This window comes from Corvus brachyrhynchos, unplaced genomic scaffold (assembly GCF_000691975.1).
Source record: "Corvus brachyrhynchos isolate BGI_N302 unplaced genomic scaffold, ASM69197v1 scaffold97, whole genome shotgun sequence".
NCBI classification, from domain to species: Eukaryota; Metazoa; Chordata; class Aves; order Passeriformes; family Corvidae; genus Corvus; species Corvus brachyrhynchos.
In genome coordinates this window covers 1,003,596-1,020,012 of record NW_008239758.1, presented here as the reverse complement: position 1 = coordinate 1,020,012, position 16,417 = coordinate 1,003,596, and the positions used below count along the sequence as shown (strand labels likewise).

The following is a 16,417-nucleotide window of genomic DNA, read 5'->3' as shown; positions in this document are numbered from 1 at the left end:
AGACACATTTGAGCCACTGCAAATCACAGCAAATGGTCTGCATCCAGTATAAACCCAACAGAGCTCTTGGTAAAACAAAAAAAATCCATCAGAGCAGAAGATATGAGAACCAGACCTGCAAAAGGTAATCTGTTAGGGATAATTGCCACAGCCCATCTTTTTTACAGAGCACGAGCTGTTTCCAGTTACTGAAATAGAATTTTTGATAGGCTGTACCTTCTGATACTTTTTTCTTGCTAGAAATCCTCTTGTGTAAGCTTGTATTGTCACAGCAGCCACATGAATGAGCTGGCAAAGTCTGCGGACCAGGTAACCCCGACAGTACTTCTGAATAATTATAGCTGCCCATGTTTCCTTCAGATTTCTTGCAGTTACAGCTTGCCTTAATTCAAAAGACAATAAAATTTACTTAGGTCACACTGGATTTCTCATGCTCATTCCCTTGGTCAGTCAAATTACACACACACACACACACACAAAAAAAGGAGAAGATATCAAAACCAGAGCTTATTCTTCAACCAAAGTGAAAGAGAGGGAGCTATCCACAGCTTTTGAAATCTGTCCACAAGCAGTTGTTCTGATGGTCTCTTTATGAAAACCTCCAAGCCTACCCAGAGCCATCTTTCTGCTTTGATTGACTGCTGCACTTTCTTTGCCACAGTTTGTCCTTACTAATTCATAGACCCCTGATTTCTTCTCTGGCTCTGAAGCCCAGCAGAAAGCCCAAGACAACAACTGGATCATGTATTATCAGGTAAGGACTGAGCTTACAGGCAGACAGGCCTCTTGGGAATCTGGCAGACAACACTGGAAACCTGCTGGAGTACTTACATCAGCTGAGTAACTCGAACACTTTCAAGCTCATCATTACAATCAAGAGGAAATGGAAATGCAACCTGAACTGCTCTTTCATAAAAGCAACACTTTGGGCATCAGCTGGACCTTCTACATGCCCTCAGCCACACCCCAAGAGCCAATTCACAGATGAGCCACGAGCACCTCACTGTGCGCTGCCCACGGAAGTACTGCTGCACCGTGACCACTGCTTTCCTCATGCTCAGGAACTTCTTCCTCTGCAGCCAGCCCCGGACACACTTCTGGATCAGGATGCACGCGTGTCTCAGCTTGTCTGAGCGCAGTTTCTCTAAGTAAGCAACCTGTCCTGCTCTGAAAAAAATTTTTGTTCTCCCAAACTGATACTGGTTATGATCCTGAAAAAGAAAACAGCAGGTACATTAAGTTTTTAGGGGTTTTTTGTAGACCAGATGTTCTCTTATTTTTATAAATTGTCACTTCAGGCAAGCTCTTCTACAAGACATGATCTTCCTAAATAAGAATATCCTCTCTGCCTTTTTTGTAGACAGGAGTATGTAGTGGGGGAAAACCCACTTAGCAGGAAATACACAAGAGAACTACACCAGAAGCTGTACACTCGTGATCTAAAATTAAAGGGAGGCTCTGGACTTATCATCAAGGCCTTAAAAGCACCCTCTTCACCTCCTCCTACAGGTCTGCTTCCATGGGCTCAGCAGTACCTTTTGATACACGTTTCTAGCCTGGAACCAGCGAGCTGTGTGAGCAAAAACTCAGGGTGAAGCTGCTTTCAAGTTCCAGCTCTCCCCCTTGGCCTGTGCCAGAGCTCCTCAGCAAGTGTGCCTGTGTTTGGTCTCACACATCCCTGGATCTGAACTCAGTCCTCACACGCTGGCTTGACTGGGACCAGCCCCACCACCACAGGCTCATCTAACAGACAGAAGCAACGTGCAAAATAGCACATTTTTGAACAGCTCTCCAATATGCTGCATTCCACCACCAAACTCCCTCCTGTGCTTGGAATACTTGACAAATGTGTACCCTTTACTGTTTCCTGGTTTATAAATAGAGAATATCTTCCATTTTTCAAGTGACAATATTGAGCACAGATTGGTTAAATCCTCTGTCTACAGCCACATCACAACTGTGCCACAGCACGAGGTTACTGACCCACAAGCCTGTGTACAGCACAGTAAATCAGGAAAAACAGAAATAATGTGAACACCTTTCCTGTCTGAGGAGAGATACCACTCTTGGCAAAAGAGACCTTTTATTACTAATAGATGCTGTAATGCATCTATTGGTTGGTGCAGACAAACCAACCTGGATCAGCCGCTGCAAAACAATCTTGCAAATCTGTTTCTTGTCATTTATGGAGAGTTCCTGCTGTGTCATAAGAATGCTGTAACGGCTGAAAAACTCTATGTAAGTCCACCTGGAAAATTAGAAGTTAACAAATTAAACTCATTTAACAGACAACTAGGTATTCTTTGGCACAGGGAGGCCCACTGCTATCCCTACCTGGATGGGTAGCTCTGTGCACTAATCCGAATTGTTTCCAAAACACCACATGCTCGCAGCTGCTGAGCCACTCTTTTGGAATCAAACCTAAAAAACCGCAGTGTTATACTTTACATTTCTGCTGGGTTTGGCATGCTGTAATAATTAGAACCATTCTACCAACTGGATTTGTATTTCTGCTCATAGGACACAAAGCTCCCTGCTTCTCATATAATGTCTTACTCCACATCACATAATTTTTTTAAAAAAATGTATCTGGGTTTTCTGTTTCTTCCTCAAAACCAAAGGAAGACTGTATTTATTCTTCTCATGAAAATTCTTGTTTCTTTTCAGTATTAACTGTGAAGTTCATAGCAGCAAGTGGTAAAGAACAGTTCCCCTCTCAACTCAAAACACACAGAGAAATAAATCCCCTCAGCAATCCATTAGGAAGAAACTCTCTAGGAAGACAATCTCTAGGTATTCTTTAGCCCATTCATTAAGAATAAACCAGGACTTACTCATTAATACCTGGGTTCAAAATTACAAACACAAGGCACAGAAAGGCCCTTTCTAATTCTGGACAGGAGCTGATACACCCACAGAGCACACCACCAGCGTCAATCAGTACCAGCCAAGAGATCCCTGTGGCTGGCAGATGACTACACTCTTCCTTCAGAAGCTTATGGTGCTCTCTTCTAGTCTAATTCCGACACGTTTTTACATTACCCAAGCTATTTCTGCCCTCACTGCAGAATCATGAGAGCTCACTGCACTGATAGTGATATAGTATCATCAGTAACATGTTCTGCATGGAAAGATTTTGTCTGGCTACAAGAAAATGAACTAACACACTTAAAAGACTTAATTTAGAATCAAATCTGGCCTCTTCCCTCCTGATAAAAGCTTTAATTTCATTTGTCAGTGCACTGCCTTCCAGCTGGAAGTTGTAGCACTGAAACCAGAGTGCTTCCACAGGTCTGGCCACACAAGAGACCAACAGCTGCATCAAAGTTAACTCCTACTCATGGTTAGTGGTTATCAACCTGATCATAGGAATTATGAAAATTATCTGCCACATATGATTGTACGAAAACATTAAAATTACATAAAAATTGGGGGAAAATCTAGGGCTATGTTCTACACTGTTCATACCTTTTCTGACTTACAAAGCTCTTTTAAATATTTCTGCAGACAAAAGGGAAGTTCACAAAGAAAATGGCAGAGGCTTTTATTCTCTAAACATGAACTGGGGTTAGTCCATACTGTATAAGGGCAAACATACCTATACAAAATATTCATCAACTTAAACCAAAGGTGGACAACCTTTGCCCTAAAAACGTTCTGAGAAATACACAAGCACTAGTATCTAACTTGAAAAATACTAGCTTAAAGAATTTTTAAGGCAACAACAATGATACTTAATTATTATATTTTTGTAGGAAGACAACACATTTTTTAAATTTGAGCTATCTGGAAAGAAAAAGTATGTTCTGTATGGGAAGTTTCTCAACAATAAGAATTTAGCTTGCTGACACACTGCTACAGTGAAACAGAAAACCACAGCTGAGCACCACTGACATACTCACTCAAAAGGCAACTTCTCATCGTTTGGCTTTATGCATCTCACATAATGAGGAGTGGTTGCATTGAGGGTCACCATAAGTAAAGACAAAGAGTTCCGGAACTAGAAAATACCAGACACAAGAGTTTTGCTAATGAAACTTTCCAGTAAAAAGCAAAATCTTAGTAGCTTAATTATTTGTTAGGTTTTGGCTGGATATTGGGAGATATTCTTAGTGCTTCGATCTTAAACACAGGAAATTGAAGAGTCTGGCTGTACCCAACAGCGTCCTATATATAAAATAAACACACCTACATATACCCAGACCTGGAGCACTGCTCTGTGGCTCTTGCTGTCCTGAAAACTGGACAGTCCCCCATGGACAGTGACAGAATCGGGTCTCAGAGTGCCCAGCACCCCCCAGGAAGTACAAACACCACAGAAGAGCAGGTCTGTGCAGTACCTTACTGCCCACAGTTGTCCGGAGCTGTTTGTTGGGTGATTTCAGAACAGGTCTGGCAGATTTGATGTTTATAGAGGAACTGAAAGGTGAAACGGACACTGGACTGTCTTGAAAAAAATTTGCACACAGATGAAACTAAAAGTGTGGTGAAAGAACCAGAGTTAAACACTGTGTAACTGCAGCAACATTTAAATCAAAATTACATTTACTATGACAAAAAATGCAAACCCTTTAATACTTAGACCAGGTATTGCAGGACTTTGAGACCTGTGGGTATTTAACCCACAAACAAACAACAACTGAAACAAGAGTTGCAATGATTCTGAGTCTACTGTGAAGCACTTACACATTTCACACACAGAAGTCTACAGCTAGGAAAGCAGCCTGCAAAAGCTATTTCAATATAAGCAAATATGGACACAAACACAGAGCAGAGCTAAAAATAAGAGCACTTAAGGCAGTGTGCAATTTAAATTCAGAATATATTTTCAGGTCAGATGAAGTTAGCTTCTTAAGAGTAATCCTGAAGTCTCAAGGCTGTAGACTTCAAAGGGACAAGCAGATGGGAAGTGGCAGGCACACATAAGACACCTGATGTTTTCCTTGCCCTGGCATTCTCCTAATCTCTTTTGAAGAATAAACAAAGGCAGTTGTTAATGATAAACCACCTATCAAAGCTGCATGTAATGACTACAGAAAAAAAAATGTTTTTCAGTTACAAGGATTACAAAATGCTCTTCAAGGGAAATATTAAAAAAAACCCCAACATAACTAGCAAAGTAAATGCACATATATGAAGGAAGTTGAACACTTTGTTTTTTCATCTTGTATAGTATTTGATGTTAGAAACAGATACTTGTATAATATTAATAAAAATTAAGAATAAATTAATTTATTCAACCTATTAAAAATCTTTATATCAGTACAAATATTTTAAAATCAGATCTGAATTAATTCCAGTAAAATCAGGTATTCAGAAAATTAATCATTACTGTTTGTTCACAAACCTTGCTCTCTTTCAAGATTTCAATCAATACTTCGTGTACTGTATCTCTGTTTTTTTCCAGAAATCCTTCACATTTATATTCTACCTGTGCAAACAGGTGAAATCATTAACTTTTCAGCAGCACATAAACAAACAGTTGGCAAAACAATAATTCTTACTCTCTCAGCTGTGGTAGCCAAGAGCTCTATGAATCTTAAACATGATGGCTGGAAGCCTGCTTTTCCCAATTCCATAATCTCAAGATTACATATGTGCATACTGCAAATTTAGAAGCAGCACAAACTGCCAGAATCCAAATCCTTCTGCCTTCATTAGGAATTTCTTTCCTCCTTTTTTCATTATTCTATGATTTCAAATCAAAACACCAAAAAGGAATACCACATCTGTAATGTAAATAACTGAGACTAAAATGTGTATGAGCTACAACTATAACTGTTCTATCGACACATTCTATTATTTTTCTGCTGTTTTATCTTGATTTCTTTTTATGCTCTCAAATTCATTACCTTAAGCACTTCTTACATTCAAGTGGTGTGTTACAGGCAGTATTACCAATAAATAAATAGCACAGTGCACTGAAGATCGATTTTATAGAAGTTCCAAATAACTGTGGTTAATATTCCCTATTTCCTACATTACTTTTTTTTTTCTGAATGAGCCACTGCTAGAAACATGGGGAAACAATACCTTATCAGCAAAGTGCTGAATGATGAAAGAAGTGTTTGACATCCTTGGCTTTTCAAAGAGCGTGTTTTTATTGACAAAATTATTATATAGCTTTTGAAGCCAGTTTTCATCTTTTCCATGAGGCAACTGTAAAAATGAGAAGGGCAACCTCTTTAACAAACTCAGGTGGGCTGTTAGGAGCAGCAGAGCTGCTGGCTGTCAATGAACACTCTGCATAAAACCTCTTCAGTGAATTACAAGGCCTGATAACAACCAGTTTTCATCTCTTCAGCCTCACTGGTGGCTCCCCATAGCAAATATTTTTAGGAAAGAAGGTTGTATTAATCCACAATTTTTGTATCAAAATTAGTGACTTGTAGAACAACATAATTTAAAAAATATTGGTGGAAGAGATTCCTGGAGACTGAGCAGTCCAAACTCCTGCTTGGAGCAAGACACCCAGCAGCAAACTGCTGCTTGGACTCAGACCCAGAAAGGGCAAAAGGATGAGGACCCCACTGCCCTCCTGCTTAACCTCTTCCAGTCCTGCACTGCCCCCACAGTGATCAACTCCAGTTGCTGGCTTACTTCTAGGTAAGTTCTAAGATTCAGTTTTAGGTTCCTAATTCTCTAAGAGGAAAATAGACTAAGTAATTTACAATCAAAACTGCCAAATACAGGGCAAGCGTTATTGTTCCTTCTCTGAGGAAGATGCTCTATTTCCCAATGAAAAGGGTAAAATATGGATTACAAGCCCCACTTGTAAAAATCTATATAGTTGGTTTTTTTTTAATGAGCTCTAAATGCAAGAATTTTTAAATTACCAAGCATTCTTCATCCAGAAGTTCCAAAATTCCCATTTTAGCTTCAATAAGGTCAATGACAGGCTGGTTGTCATAAAAGTCTATTAAATTCCATGGAATATCTTCCTTCATGTACTCTTCTTGTTCAAGTTTAAAGACATGCTGGGTTTGCAAAAATTATGAAAATACAAAGAAGGTTACAATTAAGGAAGACAAATACAGTGTGTGCATGCGCATAGTTGTATGTGAGAGAAAAAAATATACTTTGAAGTATATTACATGTCTGTCTTGTAAGAAAATAAACTCAAAAGTTTTCATTTATGTACGTTTGTGTGTAGCTACGCTCACATATAAAAACAAAATATTTCTATTTATTACTGGGCAGGCATTATCCAGAAATATCCATTACTCAAGCACAAGTAGCATTTACTAATATCCACCCTGAAGCAAAACAAGACAAAGAACTGTAACAAAAAAAGAACATACCAGGTTAAATTGCTGCTGTAGTTTTTCATTAGCATAATTGATACAAAATTGTTCAAAACTGTTCACATCAAATGTTTCAAACCTGAAACACAATTCAAATAAGGAAAAAAAAAATCTTTTGACATCAAAATCTAATGGTAGCATCTCTGAAAGACTTTGGAGCTATCCTAACGTTTTTAAGAAGATTAACTAAAGGTAAGACTAATGAAGATGGTAAGGAATTTCAAAACTTCTCTAGAAGCCGATGTTACCAGGCATAATACAGTTAAAAAATCCAGAGTTAAATCTAAAAGTATCACATCAGAAGTTAAATTTAAACCTCATTCACAAAAAATTCTGGTATTTATAGTAGCTGAGCATTTCCACTAATCTGGATGCTAAAGAACTTATCTGACCATGACCTTTTAGTAAAAGTAGCCCCTCCAAATTCATTACCAGCACAAAAACGTGCCAAAGAAAAGGCACTCTGTTTCCAGAGACTTCTTACCCATAAATATCCAAAACACCAATGAAAGTGTGTTTTTTGCCAGGGAACTGCAGAGCTTGGTTAATTCTTTCCACAATGAAGTCAAATAAATGAGAGTAGATCTTCTTTGCCAGAGCATCCCTGGCATTGACAGCCTGGGCCCTCGTCATCGGCTTTATCACCGTCTCTGAGGTCGTGACAATCTTTCTGTGGCACAACCACCGGGCCATTTTGTCACAGTTTAAATCCAGAAGCTCACAGAAGATCCTGAGATGTTTATCTTCCATCTTTAAAGAAGATCAAGAAATATCATTAGGCTACATTTAATACCTTAAATGCTGTCTCGACAGGGAAGTCCCTGCGCCCCTGACATCAAACTGTGATTTTTATTTTCAGATAGGCGAGGGGCTGTGTTTACTCCTTCATCTGGCAAAAGAGCAAGATGAGCTAAAGCAAATAATGCTGGATAGAGCTCCTGATACAGGAGAGAAAAATGTGGACTGGATGAGATGCTTTGGATTAAGACACTGTAAGAAAGTTACTTCAGTCTATTTTTAGGTGTTCTTGGTTTTTAGACTTGCACAGCTTGCTGGGACACATTCTGAGCAGCTTTGACCATGCTCTGTTTCCTGCACCCTGCAGAAAGCTCCAAAATGGATTTTCCAACAGCTGTGGATCAGTTGGATCTGTGTAGTCTTAGCCACATTTTGCCTTTTGTTAAGACTTTCTGAACTTGGGCGCAGAACAGCGCCTGTGTGAACACTCACTGTGATTCCACACAGATGGGGATGGAGAAATCAGTCAAGTTTGGTACACCAGATTTAATGCTGCTCTGGGCCCCAGATACGAGAGAAACTACTGCTAAAGCACTTCTGGCATAAAATAGAATAGAAAATGTTGGTATCTGAATGAGCTACTTCCTTACACTGATGGATGATCTCTCATCTCCAACAGCTGCTATTTCCACATTGCCCAAGTGCAGGATTGCTGCCAGCATTTTAAAAACATCCATCTGAAAATCCCCCTTCAGACCTAAAAAAACATTCCTTGATTATTTGAAATACTCAGAAACAGTACAGTTAATTAAAGCAGAACAATGCTGGGTTACTTGCTTTGCTGTGCAGCCAAGAATTGTACAGCATCTCTGCAGAGTACTATGCACAAATCCCTGGTTCTGCCAATTTTCTGCCTGTCTGATCCAATGACAGATTGGGTATAAGTTCCTGCACCTCCCCAAGTGCCAGCTCAAGTCTGATTTAGCTCTTACACAAGCCATACAGGGGCAAAGAAGCTTCCAATTCCACCTCTGTTGCAGCATGTTAGTTTAAGGGCCAAGAAGACTCCAGCCCTCAGTGCTTCTGACCAGTAACAATTAACACCAACTGCTAATTGCTCCTGCCCAGCACTTCGAGAACAGACCAACACCACAATGGACAAGCCATGAAATAAAATATTTTGGTAGTTACTACTAATGTTTTGGATATTTCAGAAACAATCTACCTTTGCCCATTTCAGGGGAAAAAAAAATCTCCTGAAAGTGTATCCCCAAGAATTTACCCAGTAAGGCAAACGTCTTCTGAGTCTCCACCATATTTGCTCTGTCATCAACTCCTTCTATTACAGTGCTGCCACCCATTCGTGTGTAGTTAAATTCTTCTGCATTTCCTGTAGATAAGAAGCAAATCTTGTAACCCTGCAAAAATTAGGGACTGTGGAGAGCCGCTTGTTAAAACTTTACAACACAAAAAAATTAAAGATGCTATCAGAGGACAGCATTTCAGCAATGAGCTGGAGGTCCTCTTTTTCCTGAGGGAAATCCATGTACCCAACTCAGTTAAACTGACACAAATTAGTACCCATAATTCCTAAAAATCTTAATATTCCACCTAATGAACAAACAGGAAGGGAGGCTGAGTGAACATACACCTGAATTCTGCTTCTCCCAGCTTCTCTGTAGATAAATTAATCAAGTCCCTAAGCTGACGTGGCATCTGTCACTAAAGAAAGTACGAAAATTAGATTTTCAAAGACACTCAGGTACTTGACTGTGCACTATTTGAGTTACCAGGGATTTGCTACCAAGTTCAAAACCAGCAGGATTAACAGCTGAGCAACTTAAAAAGCAGGTCCTGCTTTAAGGCTGTGAGATTTATGCTGTAATGCACTAAACATCCTGCACTCGAAAACCCAGCCTTAAAATCCTGCACTGCAAAAGTGAAGAGCAGGTTATTTTCTGGAGACCTACCCAATTTAAGATGCTCATATTCAGGTTGCATAGCAGATGCACACAACTGATAAAATATGTGGTAGTTCCTTTCATTCTCTGACTGTAAAATAAAGCAAAGAGCAACATTACAGAAGAAGATAATTAACAATGAAATGAAGAAACTAACAGAAAAACCCGTGATATTCAACACTATTATAAATTGATAATGATAACTGAAGGCTAAATTCTGCTGCAAGACAGTTTAGCAAAGAAATTGTTTATTATTAAAATGGCACATCTTAGACATCAGCAAGAGCTTTGAAAGTGATACATTCAATTCAAGTATACTTTATTTCCATTGCCAATATGCTGAGTTCTTTCCCCAAGGATGTTAACAATTTCTTCAGCTTGAACAACCATCAACTAATAAGAACTGTCAAACCCTGTAACCAAAAGATGTGTAGGAGTGTCAGCTGGAACACTGCCCTGTTGGGAACTCAAAAAACTCTCCATTTCCAAACCATCCTTCAGGGCAGAAGTATTTTTCAGCAGACTTAAAAAGTTACAATACTACTAAAAAAGAAACCTTTGTAAAAACAGTTTCATAAAATTAAATGCCTGCTTTAGTATATTATCACAATTATGCCATGACACTGTAGTGAGTCACATGAAATAAGCCCTGGCCTTTTAAGTTTTCAGCCAGTTTTTTACTGAGAATCTCTCTGCCCTGTATATGCTGTTCCTTTCCAGACACAATTGGCCTCTGCTACTGTTGTGACCACAAGTTACAGATTTCTCAAATACTTCTTGCACTTATCTCAGGGAACTGTCCCTGAGGAGCATCCTTCACTTAACATAAGGAGGAACGTGGAATAAAATCACTTCTTATAATAAATAATATTAGCTCCTGTTAAAAGATAAATCAAATGCTGATTGGATACACTACTTAGAACTTCACATAATATTTTCTATACAGACCTAGTATAGTGCATCAGTAGCTATACTGACACTGGCTATTCTAGACTTTATTTTACCCACCTGAAAGACAACTCTGGATTTCTCAAGCAGGTATGTTCTCATGTTAGCTCCAATGATTTGGTAACTCTGGTCAAAACTGATTTCAGTGTATTTTCCAAATCGACTGCTGTTATCATTCCGAGTGGTTTTTGCATTGCCCACAGCCTACAAAAATTATCAACTTTTACAATCTGAGGTACTCACGTCTCTCAAAAGAATAACTTTGCCAAAATTGGAATCAACTACAGGTTTCTAAAATCAAAGGTGCTCAGAGATCAGTCTCAGCATTGAGCTGTGTTAACTTAAATTTAGAGGCCCAAAACTGACGACAAGCCTCAAGTCAGACAGTATAATGCTACACAAACTGAAAGCTAGACGAAGTAGGCTTTTTCACCATAAGGGTCCCATAAATAAAACCAAATAATTTGTTCAATGTTGTTATATCATCATCTAATTAGGTGGTCAAACAATGCTCTGGAGGCAAACCAGCACCTCCAAAGGGCCACTGGTAAATGAGACTGTACCAGGGTGCTCCTGAGGCTGACCACCTCTTTCCATCAGTAACATTCAGAGGCTGAACTTCTAATCCAGACATCTAACTCAGACAGATAAAGCATCCCCAAAGATTTCAAACAAAACTTCCCAGAAGCTCTCAGAATTCTTCCCTTGATGAGTACAGACTTGACAGATGCTCCCCAAAACTTACCTCTGTTATTGGATTGGATGCCAATACTTTATCCTCCACATGTGCATTGCTGCTTGACTTACTCACAGTGGCAAAGTATCTCATAGTATACCTTGCAGACACAGTCTTTCCAGCTCCTGATTCTCCACTGACTATAATAGACTGATTTTTGTTATTTCTAAAAGCAAACAATCAGACAGTTTATATCAGATATGTCTCAAGTGCATGAATAAATGTAGGAATTACACGTATGAAACAATGTTTGAGACCACAGCTGTGCCCAACTTCACGTATCAGTTCCATCTTTCATCTATTCTTCTCTTACTCCTCTTCACTTGTAACCTCTAGGTTTTTGTCATTGCTATTCACTAAGCCAGTGTGTTACCCCTCACCAAGAACGAAAAGAGTTTTGAGTTCTAGAAATTCCTCAGCTGGTTAAAGAATTCCTTCTCCTCTAATTAAGCTACGTGTTCAAAGGTATTCTTAATAGCCAATGGCAGATACACAGTAAAACTAAATGACAATTAACACTGACTGCCACTAGAATTCAAGTGTTATTTATGGACATTAAATAACATACTGAACCTTGCCATTTGCTTGTATGCTTCTTCTGCCACAGCAAATATGTGTGGATCCATGTCCCCCATGTTTTGCCCACTATATGCATGGATAATTGCATCTCCATAAATTGGCAGCTCCTTGTAGGGGTTTATTGCAACCAAAATTATTCCTACAACCAAATGTACAAAACAAAAATAAACCACAGTTAGTTACATGAAATGCCTGGTTTGGGCAAGTTAAAATAATACAAACTAGAAATATTTTCTAAGTAGAAGATGCTGATGAACAAACAAGTCTATACTCATATATAAAACCAGTTAACATAAGTTAAAATACACTTCAGGAAAACATTACACACATCAATATTGCAAACTGAACAAAGATTAATACTTTTTAAAAAAAGATTTTCTAAAAACTCTTCATTTCACTTAGCTTACCACTGTATGTGTAGATAAGCTTAGACTCCACAAAACGAATTTTAAGATTGTGTAGAACAGCTGGTTCATGGAGATAACTGAGGGCAGTGAGATCATTTTCACCAACAAGGATGTCAGGATTTCGTAGTGGTGGCAAAGGAGCTGGATCAACAGGGTAATTCAGTTCCTGTCCACAAAAATTACTTGAAATGTCGTAAAATGCATTATGTTGCATAAAAAGAAACTCATCTTCTACCTTTACATGAAGTTACAGAGTTGATGGAGCCCTGCCTGATCTTCTATTTCATTGATTCCACACATCCCACTGAACTTGGGGAAATTGGACCTGTTGGTTCCTTATGAAAAAGCAAGCCTCATTCCCTTTATTTACAATATTTTGTATTGAAATCTGTAAAAATGGGACTCACTTTTAGCTCTCTAAACACACACATATTTCAAGTACAGATGAGAATAATAGATCAGCTGCAACTGAATGAAAGTAAAGCCCTGGTCAGAACTCAAGTCAGCTCTGTAACTATCCCCACTTGCAACCCCTCAGTTTTCTTTACAGAAAGTTTAAAACTCAATTCTCTTTCTTTCAACAAATCCATTTAATCATACCTTTAATACTTTTTAGGAATGCAGAAATACAGAAACACTTTCAAAATTTTAAATCTGTAAACAACTTGGATACTAAAATTAACAGATCTTACATAAAGCAACAAAAAAAGCAGCAGCTGGCTCTGTGAGAGAGAACTATGCCTGTCCTGCACTTCTGATTTGCTTCAACTTGAGATGAGTTTCAGGGCTTGTTTCCAAAGCAATCTTGAGGTATGTTTTCCATACTAACGTTATACAGACAGTGGAATTGCACTCCTCGTATTTTTGGGCAGCAGATGTGTACTGTACCAATTCCAATATGATAAAAAAAGGAAATATGTACGTGTTATTTAGATCCCACAAATGTGAGTCCTATGCTTCTACATAAACATATCTCAGCAAACCCCACAATAATTCAGCTTTTCTCCTTACAGTTCCATCTTCTAACTGCACATGGAGAAAACGGTCTCCAGCTTTGTAGCTTTTTGTGATTTCTGCAGACTGCCAAACTTCTTTGTTATCAGGGATCCAAACCCTATTGTACTGCAACAGAAAAACAAGGTAACAGTTAGTTTAGCTACTATCATAATACCAGACTAGCACGAAAAAATACCTTTCAAACATCAAGTGCAACCCAGAAGCTGAACTGGATGCCGGGACTTTTAGGGATTATTATTATTATTATTATTAGCTCTGTACAGCAGGATGTATTTTTTGTGGTTTTGTTATTTTTCATGAAAGAATAAAAAAAGAAAGCAGACTCATTAATTTCAGACATGCATATTTTGCTCCTGTTCAGTGCAGAGTGTGCAGAAGAACACAGCATGCAGGGAGGTGAGCAAGGGCCAGACTGCTGCCAGGCTCTTCAAACCCTCTAACACTGAACAAATAATAAAATACACTTAAGGGAGAGAACTGGTTTCTAGGAGAGTCCAAATAAGCAAGTACCAGAGAAAGCATCTCATTTACCAGAATTCAGACAATCACTTCCCTGAATTCAAGTTTAGGACACTGAACTTAGAACACATTTTGCCACAGGCACATTGCCATTCCCAAAAAAGGGTCTGTGCAGTCTTTCTTTTAATGGGACTGGAGAGCAACCTCCAAACATCTTTCCCTGCTCTAGGACAAACTTCAAAGACTCCTAGCAGGTTTCTTTATGAGCAATCAACTGGCTTACTTTAGCTCCTTCCCAGCAAGGTACCTCTAACCTTCTGAAGCACAGATATTTGAAGAAAATATTCAAATGGTTTGAACCATTTAGTTCTCCTATGCTGAAGTTAAAACTCTGAAGCAAAAGCAACTTCTTTAAATGCTCTGCCTGAAAAGCTATCAGAAACAACGTTCCTTAAAAGGACATAACACAGCTGGAAACCTCAGTCAGTAGGGAATTTCTCTACTGAGGTAGTGCATCCTTCTCATCCTGACAGGGTTTGACAAAGTGACATCATGTGTCCCTACTCACACAAGAGACCATGATGTAAACTCTTTCAGCACCTTTCTGCTTTTGATAGCCAGAACCCTTCCTTTAATTCCCTCACCTCAGCCATATTCATGGTCAGTTGAAACAAGCTGTTTAAATAAACCTGTGAGAACTGCTGCAGCTGCTTACTTGAAAAATTAACATTAGTCACGATTTCATGGAGTGTTAGCAGACCCACAGCCACCTTGGGGACGGGTATTCCTTCTCGTTCTGGTGCTGCAACTGTTGGTTTTGGCGCAAATGACGTTTTTTCTCTCTAATTTGGGAGAAGCCTTGGAAGCTCCAGTAGATCCTCGGAATATGACTGTCTCTGCCCCAAGAACCCCAGTGAACCATGGTGGGTGCCTTCAGAGCAAACCCCACTGCACAGCTGTAGCTTCTGTAATTCTAACCCCCAAGGATCAACACCAAACAATTTAGGGGAAGAGGGCCTTGCACAAGAAAGCCCTGTGAGTTAGCTGGTGTTGCTCAGTGACTTCTCCAGCTGAGTTTTCAGTATCTCTAAGGACAGACACGGCCCTTTCTAGTGAGCCACCCGCCAACCTGGTGCTCATCAGGGCATGAACACCCGTGGAAACCTGAGCCGCTTCCACGACACCTCCCTGCTGATGCTTTCAGCATGATGGCATTTTTTCACACAGTATCCAAAATCACTAAGATATTTTCTAAACTACCCCAAACCACTATAATGGCAATGTTTTCATCTCTCTGACCAGTTGGACAAAAGCCCAGCTCCACAAGGATCTATTTAATGGCCACATGAAAGATGTGGCTGAATTAGCTTTATATTTGAGTTTTCTATGTGTATCTATCTACCTACCTGTAAATTGTTATTTGTATCATTCCTACACTATGCTGACCTCCTGGCTTACAAAAAATGCTTGTTAAATTGAATTCTTTGTTTGCTGTTTTCCTATGCGAGTTAAAATATCACCACCAAACAGCCTCAGGGGCACACAGTGCGTTCCCATGTAAGAAAATGAACTGCATTAAGTCAAGGACGAGAAAGGGAGGAAGAAGAATGCGATAAAAGCACTGATTCTTCAGGAAAGGCCCCTGGAGTCGCAGGAGCCTCCACTGGCAAATGCACCCAGCCTAGAGTTGGCTGTCTCCAAACCCTGCCTCGCAGGTAAACAGACGGAGTTTGCTCATTTCCGTGTCAGGTTACACCCGCACTCCTTCCCCCCTTCACCTGCCCGACACAATTCCCGGGAAAACCACGTTCGTTCTTCCAGCGGCTCCGAGAGCGGCACCAGCACCAGGACCCAGCCGCGCTGCAGCCCCAGGCTCAGGGGGAGCAGCTGCTCTCGCAATAGACGAGGCACAGGTTTGTAAATCGCCAACATGTCCATGTTGGTTCTGTTATTTAAAGCTAAGCAAACAAACGATACGTCACAACACTCCGGTGACTACCGGAGAAGTGGGGAAAGTTGTGCAAAAGTTTCGGCAGGTGCATTAAGGAGAAAGAATCTTTGTTTTAGGGCCAAGCTCTCCCACACAGGTTCCGTGTTTGCCCAAGAGAAAGCGCGGCGCTCCGAGCCCGAGTGCCCAGGGAAGGGCACTGGAGCCTTCCCGTTGCCTAATCGCTGGCCAGGACAGCGAGACCCGCTCCTGGAGGCCGAGAGTCCCGCTAAAGGAGCGCTTCTCTCAAGGCGAAGCGGCTCCCCTCGGTGCCCTGCGGT

The 16,417-nt window shown here is 39.9% G+C and overlaps 1 protein-coding gene across 1 annotated transcript in view; it reads right to left on the bottom strand.

Annotated features, from left to right (window-relative positions):
* Positions 1-16,087, bottom strand: part of MYO5C (myosin VC) — a 32,933-nt gene extending 16,846 nt beyond the window's left edge. Inside the window, exons 1-20 of the mRNA XM_017742544.1 lie at positions 15,928-16,087; positions 13,685-13,827; positions 12,674-12,839; positions 12,261-12,405; positions 11,697-11,853; positions 11,012-11,155; positions 10,013-10,094; positions 9,325-9,432; positions 8,693-8,799; positions 7,789-8,054; positions 7,302-7,383; positions 6,837-6,977; positions 6,034-6,159; positions 5,348-5,431; positions 4,341-4,475; positions 3,903-4,000; positions 2,335-2,421; positions 2,137-2,248; positions 1,000-1,211; positions 217-382 (exon numbers count right to left, since the gene is read on the bottom strand). Of these exons, the coding sequence (XP_017598033.1) occupies positions 217-382; positions 1,000-1,211; positions 2,137-2,248; positions 2,335-2,421; positions 3,903-4,000; positions 4,341-4,475; positions 5,348-5,431; positions 6,034-6,159; positions 6,837-6,977; positions 7,302-7,383; positions 7,789-8,054; positions 8,693-8,799; positions 9,325-9,432; positions 10,013-10,094; positions 11,012-11,155; positions 11,697-11,853; positions 12,261-12,405; positions 12,674-12,839; positions 13,685-13,827; positions 15,928-16,087 (2,721 nt within the window). The remainder of the gene's footprint in view (positions 1-216; positions 383-999; positions 1,212-2,136; positions 2,249-2,334; positions 2,422-3,902; positions 4,001-4,340; positions 4,476-5,347; positions 5,432-6,033; positions 6,160-6,836; positions 6,978-7,301; positions 7,384-7,788; positions 8,055-8,692; positions 8,800-9,324; positions 9,433-10,012; positions 10,095-11,011; positions 11,156-11,696; positions 11,854-12,260; positions 12,406-12,673; positions 12,840-13,684; positions 13,828-15,927) is intronic.
* Between the last annotated feature and the right edge of the window lie 330 nt (positions 16,088-16,417).